The 27,259-nt window shown below is 42.3% G+C and overlaps 1 protein-coding gene across 2 annotated transcripts in view; it reads left to right on the forward strand.

Moving 5' to 3' along the window:
- The first annotated feature begins 4,141 nt into the window (after window positions 1-4,141).
- slc2a9l2 (solute carrier family 2 member 9, like 2) overlaps window positions 4,142-27,259 on the forward strand; it is a 249,194-nt gene continuing 226,076 nt past the window's right edge. Inside the window, exons 1-3 of one of the 2 annotated variants that reach the window (XM_079511357.1) lie at window positions 4,142-4,210; window positions 16,371-16,471; window positions 27,115-27,219. In XM_079511357.1, the coding sequence (XP_079367483.1) occupies window positions 16,388-16,471; window positions 27,115-27,219 (189 nt within the window). In that variant the 5' untranslated portion in view covers window positions 4,142-4,210; window positions 16,371-16,387. Of the gene's footprint in view, window positions 4,211-7,846; window positions 7,954-16,370; window positions 16,472-27,114; window positions 27,220-27,259 lie in introns of those variants that run through there. The other variant, XM_079511356.1, reaches the window with a different exon arrangement.

A 27,259-nucleotide genomic window follows, 5' to 3' on the forward strand; every position in this document is an offset into this window, starting at 1 on the left:
TTAATACGTTTTTCAGGAAACTGATTTAGAAGACACGTTCTTAGAATTGGCCTCAGGTCTTGATGGGTTAGTGGGTTTAATGAGAGCACATGTGTAACTCGACAATTCTCACACGAAGGTCTCCTGAAACCACCAAGGTGATGGGGATGGTTTACCAAGCGGCTAAGTGGATTAAGATAATCTCATAACACAATTACGGAGTCAGTGGGGGAAACTGAAGAATTAAGAGATCAGTTTATGCCATGACTTTGGGCCTGATTCATGGCCCGGCTCCGTTTACCAGAAAATGAACTTGGATTATTAGAAACCTTTTTTTAAATATCTTTGAAATGGAAAAGGAATGGAGAAACCGAGACTTAATTAGAATTAGCCGAAGTAACAACTTGTCTCTGTGGAAAAACCTCATACGTCCAGAACTGTTACTTTTCTGGATTGAAATTCAACGATACTGTAGCAAATTAGCAGATCTATAAACTCAAATCACGTCACTTTGTGGCACGTTTCAAGCTTGTAGATCTGCTTTTGATATCTGTGTTTAAGAACATTAAAACAACAAACAAGATAAGTATAGAGATGTGTTATGATCTTGCATTAACACAATTTTATGCATTGGAAAATAGGTTGCTGCCGGACTGATTTAAATATCTATAAGGACTTGTGAGACAGAAGGCAAGGCTGTTTCTTTCTCAACTAAAAGTTGGTGAAAGTGTTTCTTGCTTAGAGAAAGGATAAGAGCATTGGGGACACGGTGAAGGAGGCAGATTGGGTAGGATGGTAGTTTAGAGGCTTATGAAATTTGACTCAAAGTCCTTAATTTGTAGACGTCTGTGCTCTAATTCTAGATAAAGACCGTCTTTATAGAGAACAAGAGCTGCCTGCGGTGGTTCCAGGGGGCCCCCAGCTAAATTAGTTGATATATCATCACAATCACTGTAACCACTTTATCAATTTATCCATTGGTTATTCAAAAATAGCAGATCTACAAGCACACTTGTACATAATGAATACTTTGATTTATTTTGATCACAATACTTTTTCAGATGGGGGGTACGTGGTCAAATACATTTTTGGAATCCTCGACATGAACAAGTTTGAGAAGTTGTTTATATGAATGAATGTTATTTTTCCAGCTAAACCAGAGACATGTACGAGTTCAGCAGTCTCCTCCCCCTGATACTACAAGCAGTCCTTGAGTTTTTAAACCTTGTGGTCCAGCCTCCAGAAATTAAATTAAGCAGACAGTAGTCATGTGGTGCTGAATGACTCCTCTCGTTCTCAAGTTGGACACAGAAGCCTAAATACCTCACAAAGCAATAGGTACGTTTTTTAAGGCTTTAAGCATACCTTTCGTGTGTGTGTGTGTGTGTGTGTGTGTGTGTGTGTGTGTGTGTGTGTGTGTGTGTGTGTGTGTGTGTGTGTGGGGGGGAACTCATGAGATGCTAAATGACTACTTCACCTTAGCCTCGGTCCCAGGCTTGACTTCACCTAGGCTAGTTCTCGAGTTTGCCAGAGAAACAGAAACACACACCGTAAGAGTTACATATCCTCAAAAACGTGTATGTGCGTACTGTACAATGTACTGTATGCTATTTATAATGCTTTAAAAATATATATATATATTATTGAATAGCCAACGTATAACATATGGATTAAGTCGTTAAAATGATCGTATTAACACATTTTGCTGGGGACCCCTGTCCTGCCAAAGGACCCACTTTGAGAAAGACTGTGCTACAGACAGTATGTTTCTATGGCTTTTTGTGAATATTGGGGATATATATATAATGTTTTGAGCCGTGCCTAACCACTCCAATGACCGGCCATGTGTGTCCGTCTGTCCGTCTGGCAGTTTGGGGTACCAACGGCTGCAACACCTCTGGGTGACCTGAAGTGGCACTGTTGAGCAGCCTAAATGGGCCATTCACATGGAGCACTATAACTGCAGCCAGCCAGCGGTGTGTTTAGCATCCTGCACCACTCAGTTCACACAGGTGTGAATTTTCTTATTGCTTAGTTGGCCCCATGTTATCGCTGCTAGCAGCTATATTTAGTATTTTCATCAGATCAGCACTATGTCAATATATCTGCAACAAGTAAAGCAATTGAGGTGAGGACTACAAACTGCTGTGATGACACACTGCAAGTTAATATTTAACATGCTGACCTGGATGGATCTAACCCAATTCTCAAGGGATCAAAACGGATTAATTGAAACTTGTGAATGGTGTGTCTGTTTCAGAGGTACGCAGTGTAAGGCGTTGTGGCATTTTTGTATTATTATACTATTATATTTTTGCCGTGGACATACAAAACGAGTAGACAAACGCATGAAGAGATAGCCCTAAATGATCATTACAGGTCTGTAATTCTCAGAGCATCCTATAGTGGACTCCTAATGTACCATACATATAGTGTCATATAGTAAATCAGTGTCATACAGACTGACATCCAGTAATTTCAGGGTCTATGATCAAAATAAGAACATCATATTGGTCTGTAAAAAACAAAACAAAATAAAACAATTGCTATGGACCATGCAGGCCAAGTCCTGCCACGGACACATTTGTCCGTGCACGGACATATTGATGACCCCTGGGGGGGTCGCGGCCTGAAAGGTTTATTGGGAACCCTTGCCATAATAGGCTACATAATCCTTATCCCAGCATTCTAAAAACACATTCGGCGTACATGCAGAGAGTGTTAGAGAGGCAGGGGCTGAAATCCCGTAAGAGGGCACTTTTAGACAAAAAAATTGAGAGCTTGTAGATCTGCTATTTTCTGGGCACAGCCCAGTAGTCTTTCTCTCCTGGAGATGCGGTGTGCGACATGGATTTCTAAACAAATTTGTTCAACACAAAATACTGTGTTCAAGTTCAGGAGACTTTGGGAAAAAAGCAATTATCCTGAATGCTGCCTTCTGGCATGGCATGGAAAGGAGTGGCATTTACATTTCTTTCACCATACGTAAATGCTGCATCCGTGGGGTCTGGAAAGGGCAGTTTTTTATTAGGGCAGGGGCTGAAGGAAGCCCCCTTTGGTGTCTTATGTGTGCACGTTCCTGGCTGCGTACGTGCAACCGCTGCATGCATTGAGTTCAGGGGCTGAATGAGAGATTTCTCAGGTTGCTGCTCTTGTTTTCATTACAGGGCCATAACTCATGGTCTCCAAGCAGCTCCCTGACCTAAAGGGTTAGTTCAACATTGTCTGCCACGGTAACAACATCCAGCGAGGGTTACTCGCTTCTCTGGCCACATGTAGCTACACAGTGTTATGATCAGTGGTGAGTGAGGCGCACTGATCCATTACCACAGCTTTCTATATGGCAGTGCTTCTCTATGTGGGGTCCAGGGACCCCCGGGTGGTCCTTGAGGGGTTTACCAGGGGGTCCCCAGCTAAAGAAGCCTATAGTTAATATATAGCAACTATTGTTAATAGGCCTATAGCACCCAATCACTTTAAACATAGTTATGAATTATATACAATATTATATAATTAGGCCTATGACTATGTAGCAGAGTGGCTCAGAGCTTCTGTCAGTAGCGGATTCGACCGTTATCAGGTAGCCAGCTGATGGCCTCAAAAGTCTAATATCTCCCCTGGTCCTTATAGGGATATCCCTTTGGTCTAGTGGTTAAGATGTTGGACTTTCATGTGGGAGGCCCGAGTTTGAATCCCAGGTGTTACATCTACACATAAATGATTACACATGTATACAATAATTTTTTTTTAACAATGTGTGTAGGCTACATTCCGTAATGCAATTCCAATGGTGAAAGCTTTGTTGTTTCACCAAAAATAATTACAGATTCGGTCAAGCCCTGAAATAACCATACCAACCAACCATGTGTCTCTGAGTCTCTCAAAGAATGGGGAAAGAAAGAATATTTTCATATGGGGGTCCACGGACAAATACATATTAATTTGGGGGTCCTTGACATGAAAAAGTTTTAAAATCACTGTTCTATGGGGACACTTGTTTATAATGCCAGGCCAACACACACACACACACACACACACACACACACACACACACACACACACACACACACACACACACACACACACACACACACACACACACCACAGTGTTTAATTTAATGTTTAGCCTTTGGGGGGCGCTGTTCTCATTGTTAGCAGGTGATGTACAGTATGTTGATTGCTAATTAAGCTGGTTGAACAAACACGTTCCACGTGTGCCTTCATGAGAGCAGTAAGTCTCCCTTTCTTTCTCCCTTTTCCCAATGTTTGTATTGTTTTCTCGTTATAGGAAGTAATTCTTTGATTTACCCTTGGATGTGAAATGTAGGCTACTCTGTCATCTATATTTTTGTGTAGGAAGTTTGCTTGTTTTACAATCTCATGGTGTTTGCAACTCGAGGGGACTACCATTTATTTTCATGCTGGCGTCTTGTATGTTGGTGGGCATTAATAGGCTATTTATTTTGATGAAAATGACAGCCAGTACAGTCTACTGATTTGATTATTGAGGCCCCTCCTATGCCCATCTTTGTGTTTGTACACCAAATAACATGATTTGATTGGCTGTCGAGCAAGGAATGTGATGTAGCCTACTGTAGTTTGATGATGTATGATATGATGATAAGAGCGCCCCTCACTTCACGAGAGTTATTTGTATTTATTATTTGATAATTATTTGATTTGAAGCCAATTAAGGGTGAAAACTCAGAATATTTGTGTTATATTTTGTGCCAAATTCTATATTGTAGGTGGAGTCACTGAAACATTATGATCAGAATAGTTAATTTGTATACATCCTATTGGGCTACAGCTTCTAACAAGTGAAATAAGAGTGAAGTTAAACACATAAACGTTGGCATATGCTTTCTACTGTCACATATTAAGACAAACACTTTCAAAATGTTCAAAAAGTTCAAAAATAGCAGGTATATTTAAATAGCTGAAGTAGAGTAGCCTACAAAATAGGGCTTAAGTGGATAAACTTCTAAATTGTTCTGGGGACCAGATGGAAAGCCATCAAGGACCAGCTGTGGCGACAGTGGCGGGGTCCCCATACCCCACTTTGAGAACCACTGCACTGTTCACCTGAAACCCAGACAGAATGAATGCAGGCATGTATCTCTAACCAATTATGTCTGATGATGGCTTATTGATGAAATATAAGTCTGACAAGGTTGTCATGTTGCCAAAAGTGGCTCAATCAGAATCAAGTTACAGAAAAGCATAATTATCTTAGAAAAACATTCTTTCCCAAGGAAGGGAATGCTGAATGTGGAAGTTACTTATGAGGGGCGATAGCCCCTCTTATGTCCAGCGTTGAGGGTTTGTGTAAACACAAACATTGAAGACAAAAGTGAGGACGCAAATTGTGATTGGCCAGAATGAGATGATGTATGATGATATAAGAGCGCCCCTCACTTCACACAGGTGTGATTTTTGTATCATTATGCCCCTGGCATTTGCTGTCTGCTGCAAGCATAGCCTACTGTCATAATGGTTCTCAAAAGTGGGGTCCTTGGTGCGGGAGGTCCCAGGGGTCCCCAGCCAAATTAGTTAATACAGCATCAAAATGAGTTTAACCACTTTAATCCCCATGGGTTATTCTCTATCTTCCTGACTGGAGAGTGACTTAAAAGGGATTTTCTTGTCTTGGTGAGGTGGGTTGTTCCTTTATGCAGTATTTAAGGAATGCAGCTGGACAATGGACCATGGGTTAGTAGGGAAAGTACTTTTCTGAGAGAGTCCACAGTCTGTGAGAAGCAGAGAGGAATGCTACTGAGTAGTGAGTCATTTCAGCCAGCCATGCGTTCGGAGCACTTACATTTAATTTTACACCTGGTTTTGTGTATTGACAAAACATGTAAGTATTTAATGTTTCCTTTATTAGTGCCTATGTTGGAAAAAAAATGCAAATTAATCTTGCTACGTAGCTTGGTCCTTTAACCACTTGAACCCCAGCGTACGTATGCTGGGGGGAACATTCGGCAAAAATAGCAGATCTACAAGATTACAATGCCTCGCAACGCAGCACGTCGTGAGATTGTAGATCACCAGAGTGGGCAGAGTGGTCCTCGGGTAGGCTATGTTTTAGAGTAGAAGGTATAACAAGCATGATTGTATTTGACAACTTCTGAAGCCCTGTAAATGTAAAGATAAGCTTTACATTTATTTACTGGGCAAAAGCTGTCAAAACATTTCACTCGGTTGCACTGCTCTATTTGTACTGAGTTTGAATTTCATGTCTGTTTTCATGTCTGTTTTCACAAGATGACACGAGTGCAGTTCCCACATTCTGGGTAGACTTCAACACCTGCTGAGAGGCTACACTAATATTTAGGTTCTCTTGTGTTTCATCTCCTGTTGTTACTGACTACATTCACATGGAATGATAGAACAGCGCCACTGTGTGAGCGTGTACGACCCAGTACCTGTTGTTTTTGTGACAATTTTATGATGACATAAAAGCCCAGCTCTGATCTATTGATTAATACAGTAGTTCTCAAACTTTTGTGTAAGGACTTATAGGACTATAGGACCTATAGGACATTGATACATATATTTGGCCGTCGACCTAGCCTGCCATTGACCCCTATCTTAAAATGTTACGTGCCAGGGACCCTCAGCGAAGAAGATTTGTGTTTAAAAAATAATAATCAAAATTTTCAAACACTTTCAAGGTTTTTCAAACTGCTGCGAGCTTGTATATCTGCTATCTTTAAATAAATAGCCAGCATATAAAACATGGATAAAGGGGTTAAAATCATTGTGATGCTGTATTAACACATTTTGCTGGGGACCCCATGGAACCCCCTCAAGGACCCCTGGTGGTCTCCGGACCCCACTTAGAGAACCACTGGATTAATAGATGTTTATGTATTTTTATTTACATTTTATATTGCCTAAACTCTTACATTCCAAGTAACCCCCAGATTATTTGGGGGGGTCACAGCCTAACTTTTTGGGACCCTAAGGATGTATTTGTCCGCGGACGGACACCGATCTGAAAATGCCAGGGTCCCCCAGAAGAGAAGAATAGAAAAACATTCAAAATACTTTTAAAACATAATTTATTAAAAGATAGCAGATGTACAAGCTCGCAGCGAAGCATGAAGTGACGTGCTGTGAGCTTGTATATCTGCTATTATTTCGTAATAGCAGTAACGGTACAATATGGATTGCGTGGTCAAAATGATTGATGCTGTATTAAAAATATATATATATAAATAAATACTTATGTTTTGTCAATACAGAATCAGGTGTATATGACGTCGTTGATGACGAGGGAACAGTCAGTCGTGTGCAAGCCACAGGATCTGATGAAATGATGAATCAATGCATTTGATTGTCAGGATAACGAGGAAGTGGAAACAGCTGGGTGTGGGTGTGTCTCAGCGGCTTCTGTCCTCACTCAAGGGTTATGTCAAGAAGGAAAGGACATTACAGTATATGAAGGTAGATATGTGGCAAAGTATGAGCTTGTACATTTTGATTTGAGCACTCGTGATAAAATGCACACGTCTGTTCTGTACATTGAAATTGTACAGAACAGACGTGTGCACAACATATTCATAACATGTGAATTGACATTTGAAGTAAAACAATCAATTCAAAACATAAACGAGTATCTAGCCTACACCTGTTTCTACACCTGTGTGACTGTTTATTCTGTCACACACTTCGTTTCTTTCTTTGTATGACTTTGAGTGACTTTGAGGGTTCACATCAAATCTAAACGTATTAGCCATGCTGTAGAATTGGCCTTTCCTTCTTAACACAACCTTGTAGGAGTGAGCCAGGAAGGACAGAGCAGAAAATAAGGATCTGACACTCGGCCAATGACTAAATTAGTCTATGGGAGTGGCCAGAGGGAATGGATAAACAGAGAGAGAAGACAGACAGACATGATAGATAGACAGACGGAGACAGACAGACAGACAGACAGACTATGAATGAACAGACGGCTATGCACTGCAGGTAGGTAATCTTTGTATTCACAAGACTTTAGACTTTAAACTTTATTGTCGCCAAGGGACAAAAGCAAATTCATTTTCACAGCACTGTAGGCCTAAGTTCATACATACGCAATGACAGCAATACAGCAACACATAATGACAGGTGATGAGGATATTAAAAACAACCTTTCACTAGTCAGGTTTTCACCTGACAACTACTCTTACAATAGTACACAGTTTGTGAATTTGTACAGTGTGATCAGTTGACAACAACTGGCGAACATTAGAATGTCATTTTGGCAAAGTATTACAAGAGTCCTGAACATACAGCTGTGTTGTCATGTTACTCTTGCTGATTAACATCAGATAATAAGCCAGACTAATAAGCCAGACTCAAATCACACCGCCGGCAGGCAATTTTTTTTTTTGCCAACGGCTGATTCGGTCTGGCTTATTAGCCAGGCTACATCAGAGCCACTGTGTGAGCGTGTACGACCCAGTACCTGTTGAAAATCAAATCAAATCAAATAGGACATTGATACATATATTTGGCCGTCGAACTAGCCTGCCATTGACCCCTATCTTAAAATGTTACGTGCCAGGGGCCCTCAGCAGAGAAAACTGCTGCGAACTTTTATATCTGCCATCTTTCAATAGCCAGCGTATAAAACATGGATAAAGGGGTTAAAATCATTGTGATGCTGTATTAACACATTTTGCTGGGGACCCCATGGAACCCCCTCAAGGACCCCTGGTGGTCTCCGGACCCCACTTAGAGAACCACTGGATTAATAGATGTTTATGTATTTTTATTTACATTTTAAAACATTTTTCCCATGGAGCACCTGCAGGCCTATTATGCCATGGACCAGACTAGTAGTCTCGTGGACCATTGGTTGAGAAACAGTGGGATGTACAGACATGGGATGCATAGCAAATGTTACCAAAGCACTAATCCCAGCCCAACACAACGGTGGTCCCCAGGTTGATTCTTAGTCTGGGTGGTGGCGGTCCCTTCCCTTGTTCACAAATCAGTTAAACCCCTGTAATAGAGCACCGAAATCTAACATCACTGCCACTAGAGGCCGCTAGAGATGTAGTGATGATAATATAAGGAGTAAGGAGTCAAGGACACGTTCAAGTATCTGACTGTGTATGAAGTCACCATACCAACTTTGACGAGGTAGTATTGTGTTGTTTTAAAAGTATGTTTTTGTTGTTTTCTTCCCTAAAAAGTTAATATTTTGGACATAGTTGGTTTCTGCCCGACAGCAGATATATTACACATGGAAGGAATATTTCAAATTAACGGGCTTTGGCGGATTATGAGACGATGATGGGTCATTGGGCACAGACATATAAAAGGCTCGTCTTCCCCGGCAGGGCTGATAAACGAAGCCAACTACAGCACAATAATTCAGACTTTACAGCACACACATTCACACCATGAATACCACAACAGCACACCACACAATAATTAAAAAGAAGAAGCAGACAAGCTGAGCTCCTGCTGTTGTTTTGCACTTCCTTGTTGAAGCGGCCGTATTGCATGGATCACTCAGATAAACCTATAAACACTCACTTCAAAAGTATCAGGACGGTTTCCGACTTGTGTTGTCTTCAAAGTGAATGTTAGGCTATTCCTTCAGTTTTTCACTAGGTCACTCTGTTATTCGCTTGAACTGAATGACTAAGCCCTTATTTGACTATGAAGCAAGAAGTGCAAAGTTAATAACTACGGCTTTACACAGTCGGAGGCACTGGCTCTGGGGGCTCTTTGGCCTGAGCTCTCGGGCCTTTGGGACAGTTTGGTAATCTGCCCCCTGGCCACTGGTACAATATCAGCCTGCAGGACCCCCAAGGTCACATGATTCAAATCTGGGAGGGCAGCATACAGTACCTCTTTCTTTTTAGTTTCCCATGTCTCAATCTGGGAACCCTGAACCATTTGGTAGATATTTTCCCTTTCTTAGCCCACTTCCTCCCGGGTGCTTCTACATAAAACAGTTTTGTGCAGAATCTGGGTTGAATGAGATCAGTGGAGCTCCCTCTGGTGTTGTGCCTGTGTGTGTCTCTACGCTTTGAGTATCTTAACCCATTTTGGGGATAGCATTATGTTATGCTTTAGCTATTGAAAAATAGCAGATCTACAAGCTCATAGCCTACGAGCTTGTAGGTCTGCTATTTTTGAAGAACGACTGACATAGAAACATAGCTTTTTCAGAAAACTGTCAGGATGTAGAAGACATTTTTAGAATCTGATCTCAGGTCAAAATGGGTTAAAGGCCAGGTCCCGTTGCTGTACTGTACTGTACTGTACTGTACTGTACTGTACTGTACTGTACTGTACTGTACTGTACTGTACTGTACTGTACTGTACTGTACTGTACTGTCCTCTACCCTGCATAATGAGCAGGTACCCTGCATAATGAGCAGGTACCTCAAATAACCTTAGCTTTGCCCTAAAGACAACCAGTAAACTATGATGTTGTCTCTGTGTGTAATTCAATCACCTCAACTTGTTTTTGGACTGCAGTGACTGCACGCCTCTCCTCATCTGACTCGGATGGCTGTCTATAATTTTAGACAGCCGACTCCAGCCACAACAGTAAAGTCAATATTTAAACTAGGAATGGGCCTTCAGCAGTGCCAACACTGTCTCACCACAAAAGATCATATATTGGGAGTCACATGTTGAGCTTTTAGATCTGCTATTGTACTTTCAAAGGATTTTAATGCATTTTATTCATTCTGCACAATGAGTTACTTATGTACATAATGAGTACTTACATGTATGTCCTTATGTACTTATGGTACATAATGAGTACCAATTACTATTGGTACTTTTAAGTATATTTTGTGAATTCACGTGAATAGAGATGTGCTTCTACTAGTCACATTGAAATTTGTGTCAACTCTACGTACGTGAAACGAGCATGAACGCGACAGTTTCACCGCATCACGCCTGTTTGTCACTACACAGTACACACATGTCAGTTTGCCCATGCCTTGAACGCTCTCTTCTCTTTGAAACAACACGTCTGTGAGTCACATACGTGTTGCCAGATTAATATCACTACGTAGATATTAGTCAGTGTATACAATATCCCACTTTGAATAGTGGACTCTGATTGGTCACTCACAACCCTGGGGTGAGTGAAATGTAATTCAAACCGAGGAGTGCCAGACCAATCTGCCCAGGGCAACGTTTTTTTTTTAGCTGTGGCAGTTTTGTCTGGTTTCCAGGCTACATGTGCAAAGCCCTTGAATCTTTAAGGAATATGCCGTCGTCAAATATGCCACCTGGTGTCGCTTGCCAAAAAGAACTAAAGTTGAGAGAGCATAAATTAAGCATAATTCCACATTTTATGGCATGATTTCTCTTGTGTGATTGAAGCTCTTCCCCTATACACTTCATCAATTTCTTTAAAGTTTAAAGTTATTTGTGTCCCCTTTCTCCACGCTTTGGAAGGTTGTTATTGTAAACGACACAGAAACCATTGACTGCCTGTGTTTGTGATCGCTACTGTACTGCACTGACACTGCACATGCTGTGTCTCCATAAGCTTAGTTAACCATTAGTCAGGGGGGAGTTTACATTGTCATAAAGATCTGTCTCTCTCATGCGCGGTTAGTATGAAATCCCCGTAGCTTCTGGACACAGTGTTGGAGTGTTTGTCGGTGAGTTGGGGCCAATGACATGAACCAGTCGGCTTGTTACATTACTGGCTTGTTACATTACTGGAAACTAGAGCCAGCATTGTTGTGCTTTACCCTGACGCTATGGTGAACCTTAGGCACTTTTTGAGACTTTTCTCTAATGCTTTCTGGAGATTGTGTCTATTCACATTTAACCAACTTTAACTATCTTGTCTCCAAAACATTTTATTGTTGTCAGGCACGATGGGCAGAAACATTAATGCTCATTAAGTGTGTGTGTGTGTGTGTGTGTGTGTGTGTGTGTGTGTGTGTGTGTGTGTGTGTGTGTGTGTGTGTGTGTGTGTGTGTGTGTGTGTGTGTGTGTGTGTGTGTGTGTGTGTGTGTGTGTGTGTGTGTGTGTGTGTGTGTGTGACAGAGATGATTTGCAAGTGTTGCAAATCGTCCTGTGAAAGAACATTGTTGTAATCGTTTTAATATAAAGGCTATATAGTAGCTGTTTTTTAATTTGTAATTCATTTTTAATTGGACACAAGTGATTTATTAAAATGTGCACCAGACTTTACTGCATACGGTACAACAATGCTGTTGATAGACAACGGGCAAAGGTTGTCTTTACATTTTACTGTACAGTATATGACGTGTTGGACATGCATGGGCAAAGTGTACATGCTGCTGATTAGGGCTGTCGCGGTTACATAATTTAAATGCACTGAAAACTCTCGGATGGTGTACTTATAGCACAAATAGCCTACACATGTTGCATGCGATTTTAGAAAGCAGAAGGAATCTAGCCTGGTTTTCACGCCACCAGACGAGGATCATCATTGGTAATTAATTCCTTCTGTAGATAGCGAGTGAGTTTGGTTTCTGCTCGAACTCTCTTGGGCATAATCAGCGCAGGAGCATCGCTCATTGATCTCAGTAGATGTCTATAACCAAGAGTCCTTTTTTTTTGGCTCGATGTGGCAGTTCCACTGGCATTGTTGGCTGCGCGTTCACTGCGTCCGCGACGGCCGCTGGAGGGCGTCCATCGACCCACTGTCAGGGATCCTGCGGTTTATTGCGCCTGTGCGGGTTTTCTGCCCCCTTGCGGTTTCAACTTGTAATAGCGCGATATGCCATAAATGCCATAATTGCGACAGCCCTACTGCTGATTATTGTCTCCACCAGGCCGAAGGCATGGGGAGAGAGTATGTTTTGCACTCCGTGTGTCCATCCATCCGTCCGTCCGTCCGTCCGTCCGTCCGTCTGTGATCAGCTAATCTCCGGCACCGTTAACCTGGTCGATGCCAAATTTTGCACAACACTCCCTGGATGCCAACGATGAACCTCTGCCCCAAAATTTCCAGAACGGCCGGTTATAGCGCCACCAGGAGGCCGCTTTGTGCAAAACAAGTTTTTGGACAGTACACCTACAGATTTTGTCCAAACATCATGCAAATTGGTACACAGTCTCTATAGAGCCATTCAACGAAACGGGTCTTTCAGATTTCTCAGACTCCATCCTGATTGGCTAAGATTGGCTTCCAAAGCAAGCAGGAGTGCTCAGTTTCAAACAAAATGCTGCAAATCATGAACACATCGTATGATTTCCGTGAAATTGTGCACGCACATTCCCACTAGGCCGAGGAAGAAATGCCACATGAACATTTTCAACTCAGCCTCATGGTGGCGCTATAACGGGCAGAAAAGTGTTTTTACCTCTAACTGCACGGATCTGTGGATAACTCCCTAGAGGCCAAGGAAAAACCTTTGCCTGGAATTTTTCACATGTGCTCTTTATAGCGCCACCAGGAGGCCGACATATGTAAAACACAATATTACTCCTTCAGATTTTATCCAAATTTCACGCAAATCGGTACACATGCTCTCCATAGTCATGTGATCAAGACGGGTTTGTTTGATTTCTCATAATCCACCCTCATTGGCTACGATTGGCTTCTAAACTTTTCAGGAGTAGCCCGTTTTGTACAACGCAGCGTCCGATTGTGGTGAAACTGTGCATGCATATTCCCACTAGGCTTTGGAAGAAATGCCATGGCCAAGCCACGTCACACACACGCACGCATGCGCACACGCACACGCACACGCACACACGTTTATATTGCTCCGAAACATTTTGCAAAACATCACACTCACACTCCTATCCTCCTGGTGGAGACCTGTGCCCAGAAGGGCACTTTTTCTAGTTGTTTACTGTATTCTTATCTGGAGTACGCAGCTCAACATAACCTGTGTCTGATTCTTCAGCTGATGTCAAATATGCACATTGTTGTTGTACAGACTACAGAGAGTCATATGCTGTAAGGTTGGAAAACTAACACTTTGAGCAAACTATAGTTTGTATAGAATCTGAATCAGCTTTATTGTCACATCACAGGTTTACAGAAGTAAAAAAGAAAACTGGGTGAGATTCGTTCAACGTTCTATTGTTTTATTTCCATAGGGGGGGGGGGGGGGGGGGAATTGAATGAGAAGAGGAGGGGGCAAGGGGGAAGAGATCCTATAGCCTAGATTACTGAGACATGCACTGCACCGGGGGTGTCCAAACGCCAAATTAGAAAATATTAAAACACCAACTAGGACCAACTACACCATAATGACAGTTATTTATGGGCCCACATTAAACTAGAGTTCTCAAATTCTGCCCCCAGGGAACCAGTGTATTAGAGACCACAGACTCCCATTTTATATCTCTGGGACGGACCCCAATCTACACCATAAAATCATAAATATTACTTTAACTCTGAGAGCATGGGTCCATTTGGTTCTTGACTATCGATCATTATGTCTGGGGACCGCCTGGAACCCCCTCAAGGGGGGCTCCAATGATATAGTGTTTCATTGCACCCCAAAACATTCTGTGACAAAATATTTTTGAAAATGTTGTGCGAATAAATTTGACATTCAAAATAGCCGATCTACAAGCTCATAAAGCTTTGAGATGCGACATGTTGTGAGCTTGTTAATTATGTGCTATTTTTGTTATTTGTCCGTATGCAGAATCTAGAATCTTGAAGCTCAAGAATTTTGTATAGGATGTTTTAACATGGCGTCTCTGTCTGGGTGGAAACTCAAACTGTTACTTTTCACTTCAGCATTCAAATTCCAGAATGGCAAACGTAGCAGATCTACAAACTCAAAAAGCATCGCTTTGCTCAGCATTTCGTGCTTGTGTGACACTTTTGTGAGGCTGTAGTATGATCATTGGTTCTCAAAGTGGGGTCTGAGGATCCCCAGGGTTCCTTGGAGAGGGGGTACCACGGGGTTTGGGGAGGGGGTACCACGTGGTCCCCAGGAAAATGTGTTAATTAATATAGTGTCACAATCATTTTAACCACTTTACCATAGATGTGGGGAGACACGCAGACAGACAAGATCCTTGGGATCGGAATTTGAACCTGCAACACTTTGTCAGGTTGGATTACCAGCCTAGGTGCCTGGACCATTAGCCCATTTTGGGCGGGAACCCCTTTTGGTGTTAGCATTATGTTATGCTTTAGCTATTGAAAAATAGCAGATCTACAAGCTCATAGCGCGCCACCGAGTGGCGCGCTACGAGCTTGTAGGTCTGCTATTTTTGAAAAATCGAAGAACGACTGTAGGCCTGTAGGCCTACTATTTGCAAATCTTTGAGATTTTTTTTTATCTTTATTTTTTAGATGGGGGGGTCTGCAGCCAACTGCATTTCATTTCATGTCGTCATTTTGTGGGTCATTGACATGGAAAAGTTTGATAAACACTGGCCTGTTTGAAGCAAAGTATTTAAATGTTTGTCCTGACGAGTACCCAATGGATCATAATGTTGTTGCTTTTGAGCAGAGATAATTATTCTTTCATTTTCTTTTTTTCTTTTTCTTTTTTTACTTCTATGCCATATGTGCAGACAGCCTGCACAAATGCTGTTGACTACTTATGAGGCAAATAAATAAATAAATATATAAAGGCTAAGAAATCAAAGTATGACCTAATTTGTCCCACAGTGCTAGAATCTTGATTTCCCCATATCCATTCTGTCATTCATTCATTCATTCATTCACGCTGCCTTCAGTGCTGCACTTATGGTTACCACTAGGTGGCACACTCGGACTGTTTTGTGCCCACTTGATGTGAAATTGTGAATGCGACTATGATCAGCTGTAACATTGATGAGTTGCATATCTTTAGCAGAGTATTGCAGAGTGATTGACCAGTGAACCTTTAAATGACTACATCTCCTCAGCAGAAAACTGAACCATAGATAGACTACATAATGTACACTATATCGTTGCTGCTGTCAGCAGAAACCGCTTATCTCCATATTTTAACTTTTTGTGTTTCTTCCATAACTTTATGCTCTACTTTATCATACTACAGCATCACACAAAAACATAAGAAGCAGATCCACAAGCTTTAAAAAAAATGTTTTTTTTAGTTTGTAGATTGGCTATTCTTGCTACTATCATGTGCCAGTAGTAGTAGTAGTAGTAGTATGACAACGTAGGGCATTCATTTACGAAAATACATGAGAAGTAAAATTATGGAGAGGTTTCTGCCCAACGGCAACGATATGTATCATTTCCTCTTCAATGGATGTCGTTACACTCTGTGTCTTTTCTTTAAGAAATCCCACTTCCCCCTTCCCCCCCCCCCCCCTCAGCTTCCCCCTTGACACCATGCTATTTCATGTGTGTGTGTGTGTGTGTGTGCGTGTACGTGTGTGAGGTGTGTGTGTGTGTACATGTACGCTGCTGGCAAGAGAGTGACACTGTGACCTCACACACTCCCCTCTCATTCCAGCATGCTGAATAATTAACATGGAGAAGGCAGCCAAAGATGACCAAGTCAAAACAAACAATCTCAAGATGATGTCCAGTGGCTCCATTGAGGATTCGGAAAAGGTTGGTGTCGCGTCCCCCCCCCACACACACACACACACCACCACACTCCCTGACGTCTGTGACATTTCTATTTATAGCCACACACACACACACACACACACACACACACACACACACACATACACACACACACACACACACACACACACACACACACACACACACACACACACACACACACACACACACACACACACATCCCTTCCTTACGCTGTGTGTGCTGTGCACGTGTTCATTATATTTGCCACGTACAACATGGCGAGGTCTTTCTCGTCGTATATCATCTGAGTGGGTTTACCAGGACCAGTGTTCCTTGAGGGGGTTTCAGGTGGTCCCCACCCAGCTAAATGATGGAGACCAAATGGACCCTTATAGATCTCTAAGGGGCGACTGTGGCTCAGGAGGTAGAGCAGGTCGTCCAATGATCCATGGGTCGGCGGTTCGAATCCCGGCTCCTCCGGTCTACATGTCGAAGTGTCCTTGGGCAAGACACTGAACCCCAAATTGCTCCCGATGTGCTGGTTGGTACCTTGCATGGCTTCCGCCGCAATCGGTGTATGAATGTGTGTGTGAATGGGTGAATGTAATGCACAATCTATGTAAAGCGCCTTGGATAAAGGCGCTATATAAATGCACCATTTATTTACCATTAACTCTACTCTTGAGAGCGTAAAGTGAAACCAAATGGACCCGTATTTCATTTTACGCTCTCAAGAGTTACATTATTGTTAAGCATCTGCATTACTTAATTTTACAAGAAGTTTACACAATTAGAAAATGTAGAAGAATTGTTATATGGAATTGTCTGTCAATGATAAGATATTCTTTAGTTTTGGGTCTGAGAGGCTTAATGTCATCAAATGGTGGTCCGTTGCTCAAATGCCGAATAAATAATGGGCCTTGATATGAAAAGGCCCATGCACCCCTCGGTTCGAGTCCCTATGACGTTTCCAGACGTCCTATGTACAGAATGTGTTAACCACTTCAGCCCTATATACTGTACATTTTGGCCTTGCTTCTCGAATATTCAATACTAGAGGTAGTAACACGTCTATGTGGGATGTCATAGTGACATGCCTCAGTGATGCAAATAGTCTGCATCCTGCACGCTTAGACTCACTAAATTGAGAAAGGACGCAATCATGTCACCCTCGGGGGTCCTGGGATTCAATACTGTACTCAGTACTGTACATTGTTGAAGTAGGAGTTGAAGTCCGATAAGTTGGTCCTTTTCCAGATAAGAATGCACATAGGCTCTTATCTTCTGGCTCTTATCTATTACATGGTGGGTCAGGTCAGTTCAGGTCAGGGGGGCGTCCATGAGGAAACCGTAGCTCGACACTAAACGTGCGTCCTCTGTTATGTACACACTGCCATATCATCATGTAATCATGTTGTGTATGTACATACTGCCCTGTGTACGTATGGATATGGACCCCGCTGACATAATACTGTAGCTAGATAGCCAAATGAACAATTGTCACGTTTGACAAAACTGGAAAACCCAAAAGCAGACACGACACTTAAGCAAAGTCCAAGGGTTTTTATTCACTAAAGAGGAATGGGGGGTAGTGGTGGGGTGTAGGGGTTGCCAGCTGGAGTGGAGAGGTGGTTGGCAGGCTGAGGGCAAACGGGCAACTGAAGCACAGGAGAAAACGACTGGGAGAAAAACAGGAACACGCTAGAACAGGAGTGCACTCAAAAACACTAGTCGCTGCCCGCACAGAATACAAAACTCTGATGCTGGCATTCAAAGCAACCAAAGGCATGGCCCCCCCATATCTCACAAGTATGATCGTACCCTACAAACCCTCCCGCGCACTCAGATCAGCCAACGCAGGGAAGCTGGAGGTACCTTCACTAAAAACGCCGGGACAACGCTCCACACGTCCCAAACTCTTCTCCCTTCTGGCTCCAAAACTATGGAATGCACTTCCCATCACAGTCAGAACTGCAGCCTCACTCCCAATCTTCCGCCGTAGTCTGAAAACCCACCTCTTCAGACTCCACCATGGCCCGTAGCACTTGCCCTAGCCTAGCCCCTTAGATAGCACATTATGTAGACTTAGATAGTATTTTAAACAGACCTATAGCTTGTTACTTAGACAGCTCTAGAATTGCACTTTATGTAGTCATAGCACTTTATAGTACACATGTATAATATATTATATAGTATAGTATGTATAGTTAACATAGATACTCCACTGTTACGTTCTTAGTTTATGATTCATGATAACTACTTTTTATATATGTGATGTATGCCATGCTTTTTGTTATTGCTTAATGTAAATCGCTCTGGATTAAGAGCGTCTGCTAAATGCCTAAATTGTAAATTGTAAATTGTAAATTGTAGGAATGACACTGGCATAAAGTGACCAAAGATGGCAGGCAGGTCAGTGAGATGAGATGACCAGAGACACGTGCAGTCTGAAGGGGAAACCTTCAAGGTAACCTTGCGGTTACCTTGTGGTTACCATCCAGCCACTCTACCCCTGAGCCACCGTTTACATAATTTATGATCGTTCCTAGCTAGCCCAGCACCTCGACTAAGTGATGTGCGTATTTCATGAGTTTTTGCACTGATCAATATGTGTTTTATTACTCCCTCATTATCCCATGAATTACTGGTCAAGAAAGTCTCTCTGCAGACCATTTCGGATCAATGTGCGTAATGTGTTTACCGGTATGTTATCAGGCCAACCCAGTGGGTTTCAGAAGGTCTGTGTGATTGAGATTGCAACGGCACTGGACTGTTTGTAACAGAACTTTTAACAGGATTCTTATCGGAAGTTTTCAGAACAATTACCTATACCCAGTCAAAAATAGAGCAGATTTGCAAGCTCACATCGCCTCACTTTGTTGTAAATCTGCTATTTTTAAATGTTTTAAAAAATCTCAAATGTTTGGAAAATGTTTAATAGGGTCCCTGCTGTCACAACATATTTTCAGATATTTTCGGATCTACGGCCAACCCCTTTTGGTGTTAGCATTATGTTATGCTTTAGCTATTGAAAAATAGCAGATCTACAAGCTCATAGCGCGCCACCAAGTGGCGTGCTATGAGCTTGTAGGTCTGCTATTTTTGAAAAATCGAAGAACGACTGACATAGAAACATAGCTTTTTCAGAAAACTGTCAGGATGTAGAAGACATTTTTAGAATCTGATCTCAGGTAAAAATGGGTTAAGAATCACTGACTATACATCTACTTGTGTAACCATAAAAGAATAGTGCAGAACTTTAAAAATGAAGTCCTTGTTTATAACAAACCAAGATAACTTTTTCTTAGCAGTTAACATGGTATAGTTGCAAAGGTTTGCAGTACAGTATACTGTAGCTATCCTGCTGGGCAAGTTAAATGGAAGCATTTCACAGCCTGACCTAATGTAATGGATGCTATTTCAGCATCGTTATGTGAAATCAGTGAAAGAAACAAAAGGGGGGACAATTGGGTTTTTCTTTTTCCTTTTCCTTTTTCTCTTTGGACAACTTTTCTCTGTATCTGTAACTCTTCGGTGTACACATTGGTTAATATTTTTTTTTGCGGCTTTCGCCTTTATTTTATATTTTTGAGTGGTGCAAACCACTCCAACAACCAACTTTGTCTGTATCTATGTGTCTATGTATGTGTGTACCTGTACGTGTGTGTACCTGTACGTGGGACCCAAAAAAATGAGCATGGTTACTATGGTCACTGACATTACGTCAGACCACAGCTGATCAGGCTATATAAGACCTTGCACCACTCAGTTCACACGGGTGTGATTTTTTTATAGAGAGACAGACAGTAGGCTGACAGGAAATGGGGGAGTGACATGCAGTGAAGGCCATCGGGATCGGGAGTCGACCCCGCGGCACACTGCCAGACTCGGGCTGCCGGCCAAGGTGCCTGGACCGCTGAGCCATGGCCCAGGCCAGAATGTAGATTTTTGAGATATACTGTATCATCTCTGTCGGGTAGAAACCTAAAAACTGTTACTTTTCATCTTTTTATGCTTTTGTGTGACGCTGCCTGTAGTATGGTAAAGTAGGTAGGGCATTGACACATGCTGGATCTAATAATAATAACAATAATGACGCTTAATTCCCCCATCCGTCAATAACTTGTTTTGCATTAGCAATAAGGCACTTATCTCCCAGAAGCCTCAGTAGAAGAAGACTGTCTTCATTTGATGTATCAGTTTCACCACACAGTGAATGGAGACTCATTTAATGAGTCAACTGTGCATATCCTGAAGAGATGGGATATCCCTGTCACATTTGTTAGCTCGATTCAGGGATGAAATAGCCACAATACATTTATTGTGCACGTTTTGAGTCCTCAACCATAAGAACACCTTATGTTTTCTATGTAGTGTTAATGAATGTTGGTATGTGCATTGCCATTGTTTTCTGTAACGGTGACAGAGTTTGAATGTTTATTCCACTGGCTGCTTTGCAGGTGTCTTGCCTTTACGGTCAGGGGTTTGTTCTACCTTTGGGAGAAACGATGAACAGTGTTCTTATCTAAAAAGAGAGTGGCAGAGCTGGTCGACTGAGAGCTGTCAAGAGAACTGATTGCATGGTCCCAGTTTTCTCCCCTGTCTCCTCTCCAGCCTTGTAAGTGGGACAGGCCCCTTAGTAAGCCAATCCTGTTCCTGTCAGGCAGATGGAAAGTTAAAGACAGAGTGCCATGATTTCCCCCCCTAAAACATGATCATCAGGAATTATGATTATAAACTAGGAGGATGTTTTATTTTTTAAATTCATTTTTCACCCCTGTGTCAATTATCTAATGTGATCCTGGGCTCTACACACCCTCCGCCAACCTGGGGAGAGCAACGGACTTGAACTCATGCTTCCTTCATGCATGAGTGTCCAAGTTGCTCCTTTACACCTGACAGGGGGGAGTTTCCCTGGTTGGACGTAGCGCGTGGAAGGAACACGTTATTCCAACCAGTTCCTTTCCCCTCCATCAGGCTGGCCAGGGGGAGGCAATTTAAAGACCAGGATTACTGCATGTTTTTTGTGAGGGTGCCTACCCTAGGAGGATGTTTTTTAAAGTGTACAGAAAGTGTTAAAGCATTTTGATGTGGCCACACCCACCAGTTCATTAAGTATACCTGGTTTTCATCTTAGCACCAGCCACCTGAACTTAAGCCGCGTCCACAGCTGTTGTATGACAACTAGAAATTCGTGGCCCTGTTGTACCCTGTCCTTTTTGAGTGGTGCAGCCACACACACATTAATAAAGCAGCCACGCACGCACGCACGCACGCACGCACGCACGCACGCACGCACGCACGCACGCACGCACGCACGCACACACACACACACATATTAACTGTATATATGATGATTTGGAGTGTGACAGTACAGTGACAGTACAGTAGAGGGACCCCCTGGGGACCCCCACACGGTAACTGTCATTTCTCGACCGTTTCGGACGCATGAGATGGCTGTCTAACGGCAAGTCAAATATTCATACCATCATACCATCCATCTCGGACGCATGAGATGGCTGTCAAACGGCAAGTCAAATATTCATACAGTAGGTTAATACCAAATTGGTGGTTCTATGAATTCAAAGTAGTGTGATTAATTTATTTATTACACCAAATAGGGGGATCATTTCCTCAGCCGTACAATCGGCCTCGGAAGGTGAATTCATTTCAAAATAGTTCCCGAATAATCTGCTTGTCGACTGATGTGTGAAATTACAACTGCCACTTTTATTACCTGTGTGAATGATTTATTTGAGGGCACCTTTGCAGTCATTATGCTGGCAAACTGAATAATAATTATGCTTCTTTGTTTTCACACACCTTTTGATACAGTACCCTTTTAATTTGGATGTTTCAGTTTGGCTCACCAATGGATTCGTCCCCCTTTTTTCCATTTTGTCATGTTCATTAGAATTAAAAAAGTAAAACTCCTTTGTTGTGAGCCAAATATTGATTGTAGAAAGAGGTTTTTTATTTATTATTGGCATAATTGTTTGGGAAGCTGCCTAATTGTACTTAAGTACATGTACTTAGCGACTTTCCAACACTGCCATTCACAGACAAATTGAGTTTGACACAATTTTACTTCAAATTGTACTGGTGCCAAACTACCTAACGGCCTCCAAGCATCTGTGCATGAGACAAACTGGTAGCAGCTGTCAGCGTTGCTTATAGCTAGATAAACAAGGAACAGTCCCAGGATCATTTCATCATTAAAAAAGCAATCTTTTCAGCAATCTAAAACGTTTAGAAATCAAAGACCACAACAAGTAATTGTGATGCACAAGTCTTTTTCTAAATTGATCTGGTAGTTGTATAGTATAATCTAGCACAGTAAACATTTATACAGTTGTAAAGACATGTTTGGGTTACTGCTTCTGCTCATCACTAATTGTTCTTTAAATGTCTTATCCACTACAAAACGGTAACGATGCATAGAATAGTGTCGATTAGAAGAGTTGACTTTAACACCACTCCCTTACTTTAATTCTCATCTACACTATACCCTACAAAGCCAAAATGCAATAACTCAAAGTCAGTAAAGTGAAGTAAAGTCAAAGCCCCCCCTCTCCTATATATGATAATTTCCTTTTTTTCATAGAAGTGTATATTTGTACTTCTTTAAATGTTGATGCTGATGAATTGAAAATAGAGGACCCTGATGTAAACAAGGCTTTTTCTTCCGTAGCAGATTTTGTATTGACTTTCGTTTGAAACTGAACTGGTTTAGAAGTGTTTCAACTAGTCAGTCAAATTAGATCTTTTGGCAAATAAGTGACATTACATTAATTGTAAATATGTTCTTGAGGTAACGGCTAAGGTAAATGTTTATCCTCCAAAATCACGAAGGCTAATTTGACCTTTGGGATACACAAATAAGTTGGTGTGTCCAAAAACGTAGTTGCTGCACTTTGTAGGGCAGTACATCTCTCATTTGGTCTACTCTGCATGTTTATAATCTATAGGCGTAAAAGCACCTTACATCTTAACGGTTCCTAGGTTCCTCTCGATTACTTTCTTCCCTCCTCTAAGATGGTCGCCTTTTTTCCTCCTACCTAACGGCCACATTCCTCTGCTGAGTGAGCAGAGTAATCAGCCCCAAGTAGGACATCATAAATTGCTGATCCGGCATTGTGCTCGGTGGGTGCCAGGTCTAACACAGCAGGGCAGGGGGGACATTGTGCTCGGTGGGTGCCAGGTCTAACACAGCAGGGCAGGGGGGACATTTTGACCCTCCCACACTATATACACCGAGCTGTCTTTCTTTATGGCCCTGGGCACTGAGTGCCTTCCCACTGTGCTGAATACTGCCACAGTGTTAGCTGTTGTTGATGCTGCTGCAATGTCGTGAGGGACCAGATTTGGTCACTGTCGGGCTAAAAGCCTCGGTACCGAGGCTATACTGTCGGGCTGAATCTATCTCACTATTTTTAAAACACTAGACCGGCAGAGCACCGAGTCGGTAACGATGGAAGTTGCGGCTATGCAATACCCATTGTACCCGTGTCAGAGTACCCGTTCTGTCTGTGTCCCTTTTATGCCCATATATGGAGATTTCTGTATCTGTCTCTCTGTGTCCCTTTATATATGGAGTTCTGTGTCAGGCATGCCCAAATATGGAGTGTTAACTTGTGATGTCAGAACAGGCCAGCTCCATGGAGCCTGGGCAGGGGCCCTGGGGCAGTTCTGGACAACCGTGGGTCCGACCAACTCGACACCGGGCACTGCACTCCCCGTGGGGGTGTGGAACGTGTGTGTCGAATTTGAAGTCGGTGGGACAAACGGTTCTCGAGTTACGTGGATTACAGACGTACAGTACGTACAGAGACTTGGTGCATTTATCTAGATATATAGATTGACTGCCAGCATTGTTTCAGTCTGTGTCCATTCCAGTGCTGACGGTATTTTCACCAAGGTGCCTTATTCAAGGGGCAAAAGTTACCCTGGGCCTTAACCAGAAGTTTATGGTGGGAGTAATCGGCCATAAAGAAAGCTTGTTTTGATTATAATGGGAATCTGAGATTATAGAATCTGAGATAAAAGGGTTTTAAGATTTTGGCTATCGTTGAAGTCAATGAGGGGGAACATTTTTACTGACCGACGCTGATCGACGCTGATCGACAGTATTATAGAGCGATCTCAAACTGAATCAACGGAATGCGTGCGTGCGTGCGTGCGTGCGTGCGTGCGTGCAGTATCACACAAAAGTACCAAAAGTAGCAGATCTGCAAGCGACACGCTTTGAGCTTGTGGATCTTCTACTTTTTGCATTTGGAATCCTGAAAAAGTAACAGAAGTGTCGAGAGTAACAGAAGTCATCTGTCGGCTGGAAACCTCACATGTCCAAACTTATGAGGTTTCCACCCAACAGATGGTTTACTCTCGACACTTCTCTGGACACTTTTCATTTATTTATTTATTTTACAGCACTACAAATACTACAAACTCAAATGACTACACACAGAACTGATTAAATGGCATCTGCCTACTCTTTATTGCAAGTTTGAAGGAAGTGATTCGAGTGCACATACATTTTAGTTAACCATTTTGTTAGGGTCAATGAAGCTGTTTCATCGGGAGTCATTTAATTTGCATTTAAATTGTGTTTCCTTGTGAAGTTTAGTTCTGAGGAATGCTGCTGGAGTTGATTGGCTGGTCATGTAAAGAGACTTGAGTCTTGCTTATTGGACTTCGACCAAGTCTCCTTTTGCATGTGAGCAGGAGCAAGGGTTTATTCTTTACTTAGAAATAATGTATTATTAGGATTTTGAAGGTTTCTTTTTTTTTCTTTTTTTTCTTCTCTTTTTTAATATTTCAGTTGCATTTGTTAATGGTAGTTTTTCTTGCTAATTTGGTCTTGGCTTAAAGCTTTCCTTGTACTTGTATACATTTTGTTTATTCAAAAGAAGTTTGCTCAAATTATTTTTGTGCAACATTTGTGGAGATTAAACATTTGAATAGTATTTGTTTGCTACAGGCAGGGACGTTGCTGACTATTTCGATGTCCTACTCTCATATGGTTTTGTGCTGCAGCAGTACAGCAGTTAATGTCCTGTGTTGAATTCCCTCGTCTTCAGAACATGCAGGTAAAAACATCTGAAAGAGGCTTGGGACTCTGAATGGGGAACAGAATTGTCTGAAGAATCTGAAAATTAAAATTTACCATGAATTATTTTAAAGCTTTACTTTTACTTGTATGCATTTTTTGTGGTTCAAAAGGAGTTCGAAAAGGAGCTTGAATTCATTCAAGTGTGTTGATTTGTGGAGATTATTGAGTAATCATTTGAAAAGCATGCGTTTGCTACAGAACTTATTTTCTTTCTTTATCCAAAGACCCAATGCAACTCCAGTCCCCTCCAAAACAATCCGTGGTGGGAATGGGATCCCATGGTGGACCTATAACTTCCAGGTTTTGGTCTACAAACTACTGCATCCTCCCTGTAGTAGTTAATAGTTGTCTTTGTCTGGCACTCCCAAGGACAACCCACCAAAGGTGTCCTCGACTGGGGGTCGTGCAATATGTCCTGTGTTGAATTCCCTTGGTTTCAGAACATGCCGGTAAAAGCATCTGAAAGAGGCTTGGTCCATGGGGCTCAAAATGGGGAACAGAATTGTCTGATGAAATCTGTAACGAGGGCTTGTCCAGAATACATACCTGTGCCACTAATGCTAGGTAGCAGTGAAAACAATCAGTGTTGCCATTTTGTGAGCGAAACTGACAAGCAAAATAAGCGCGTAGGTCAGGTCAGTCAAACTATTGTCTAATGTTGTTTGAGTTGTTGTTTTGTGCCAGAGACCCCCATACATACATTCCAGATTTATTTTTTTTGGACAATAGCAGATCTCACAAGCTCACAACGTTGTGAGCTTGTAGATTGGCTTGTTTCAAATGGTTAAAGTGGTTGAACTGCAGCAAGCCCGAATAAGCAACTATACAGTACACTTTATGAACAAGCCTCCCCCCAAAAAACAATATGGCACACAGTTAAGGTCTTTGTCAGGGCGAGAACTGGTGGAAACAACCCATTAAGATCTGAGGCCGATTCTGCAAATACCTTCTAAAAGATAAACAGAATCCACCCAGAGTTTCTCCTCTGTGTGATCGATGCTAGACTGAAGAGGTTTTTTGTTTTGGGGCTTCGTCCGCTCTTATATGACTTCTGGTCAAGGATATTTGAGTGGTTTTCAAGTGTTTATTAAAAAAGACCTCCATGTTGACCCTCCACTTGCTCTTTTTGCTGCTAGAGAATATTGCCGCAAAAGGCTTTAGTGCTTGCTTGGAATGATTGCAACCAAGAACATATTTATTCTACTGGACTTCAAGTCATTCTCTGTGCCCTGTTGTAAAATGTGTGTGTGTGTGTGTGTGTGTGTGTGTGTGTGTGTGTGTGTGTGTGTGTGTGTGTGTGTGTGTGTGTGTGTGTGTGTGTGTGTGTGTGTGTGTGTGTGTGTGTGTGTGTGTGTGTGTGTGTGTGTGTGTGTGTGTGTGTGTGTGTGTGTGTGTGTGTGTGTGTGTGTGTGTGCGTGCGTGCGTGCGTGCGTGCGTGCGTGCGTGCGTGCGTGCGTGCGTGCGTGCGTGCGTGCGTGCGTGCGTGCGTGCGTGCGTGCGTGCGTGCGTGCGTGCGTGCGTGCTTTCTTTCATGGGTGCCCCCCTTTTTAGACGCAGCCAGTCACAGCCTGTCTGGTGAACGCAGCCTTCTTTGGGGCCCTGGGGTCATCCTATCTCTATGGCTATAACCTGTCTGTGGTCAACGCTCCTGCCCAGGTGAGTTACAGTAGATCACAGTGTGTGTGTGTGTGTGTTT

The sequence above is a fragment of the Electrona antarctica genome, assembly GCF_951216825.1.
Source record: "Electrona antarctica genome assembly, chromosome: 9".
Classification (NCBI taxonomy): Eukaryota; Metazoa; Chordata; class Actinopteri; order Myctophiformes; family Myctophidae; genus Electrona; species Electrona antarctica.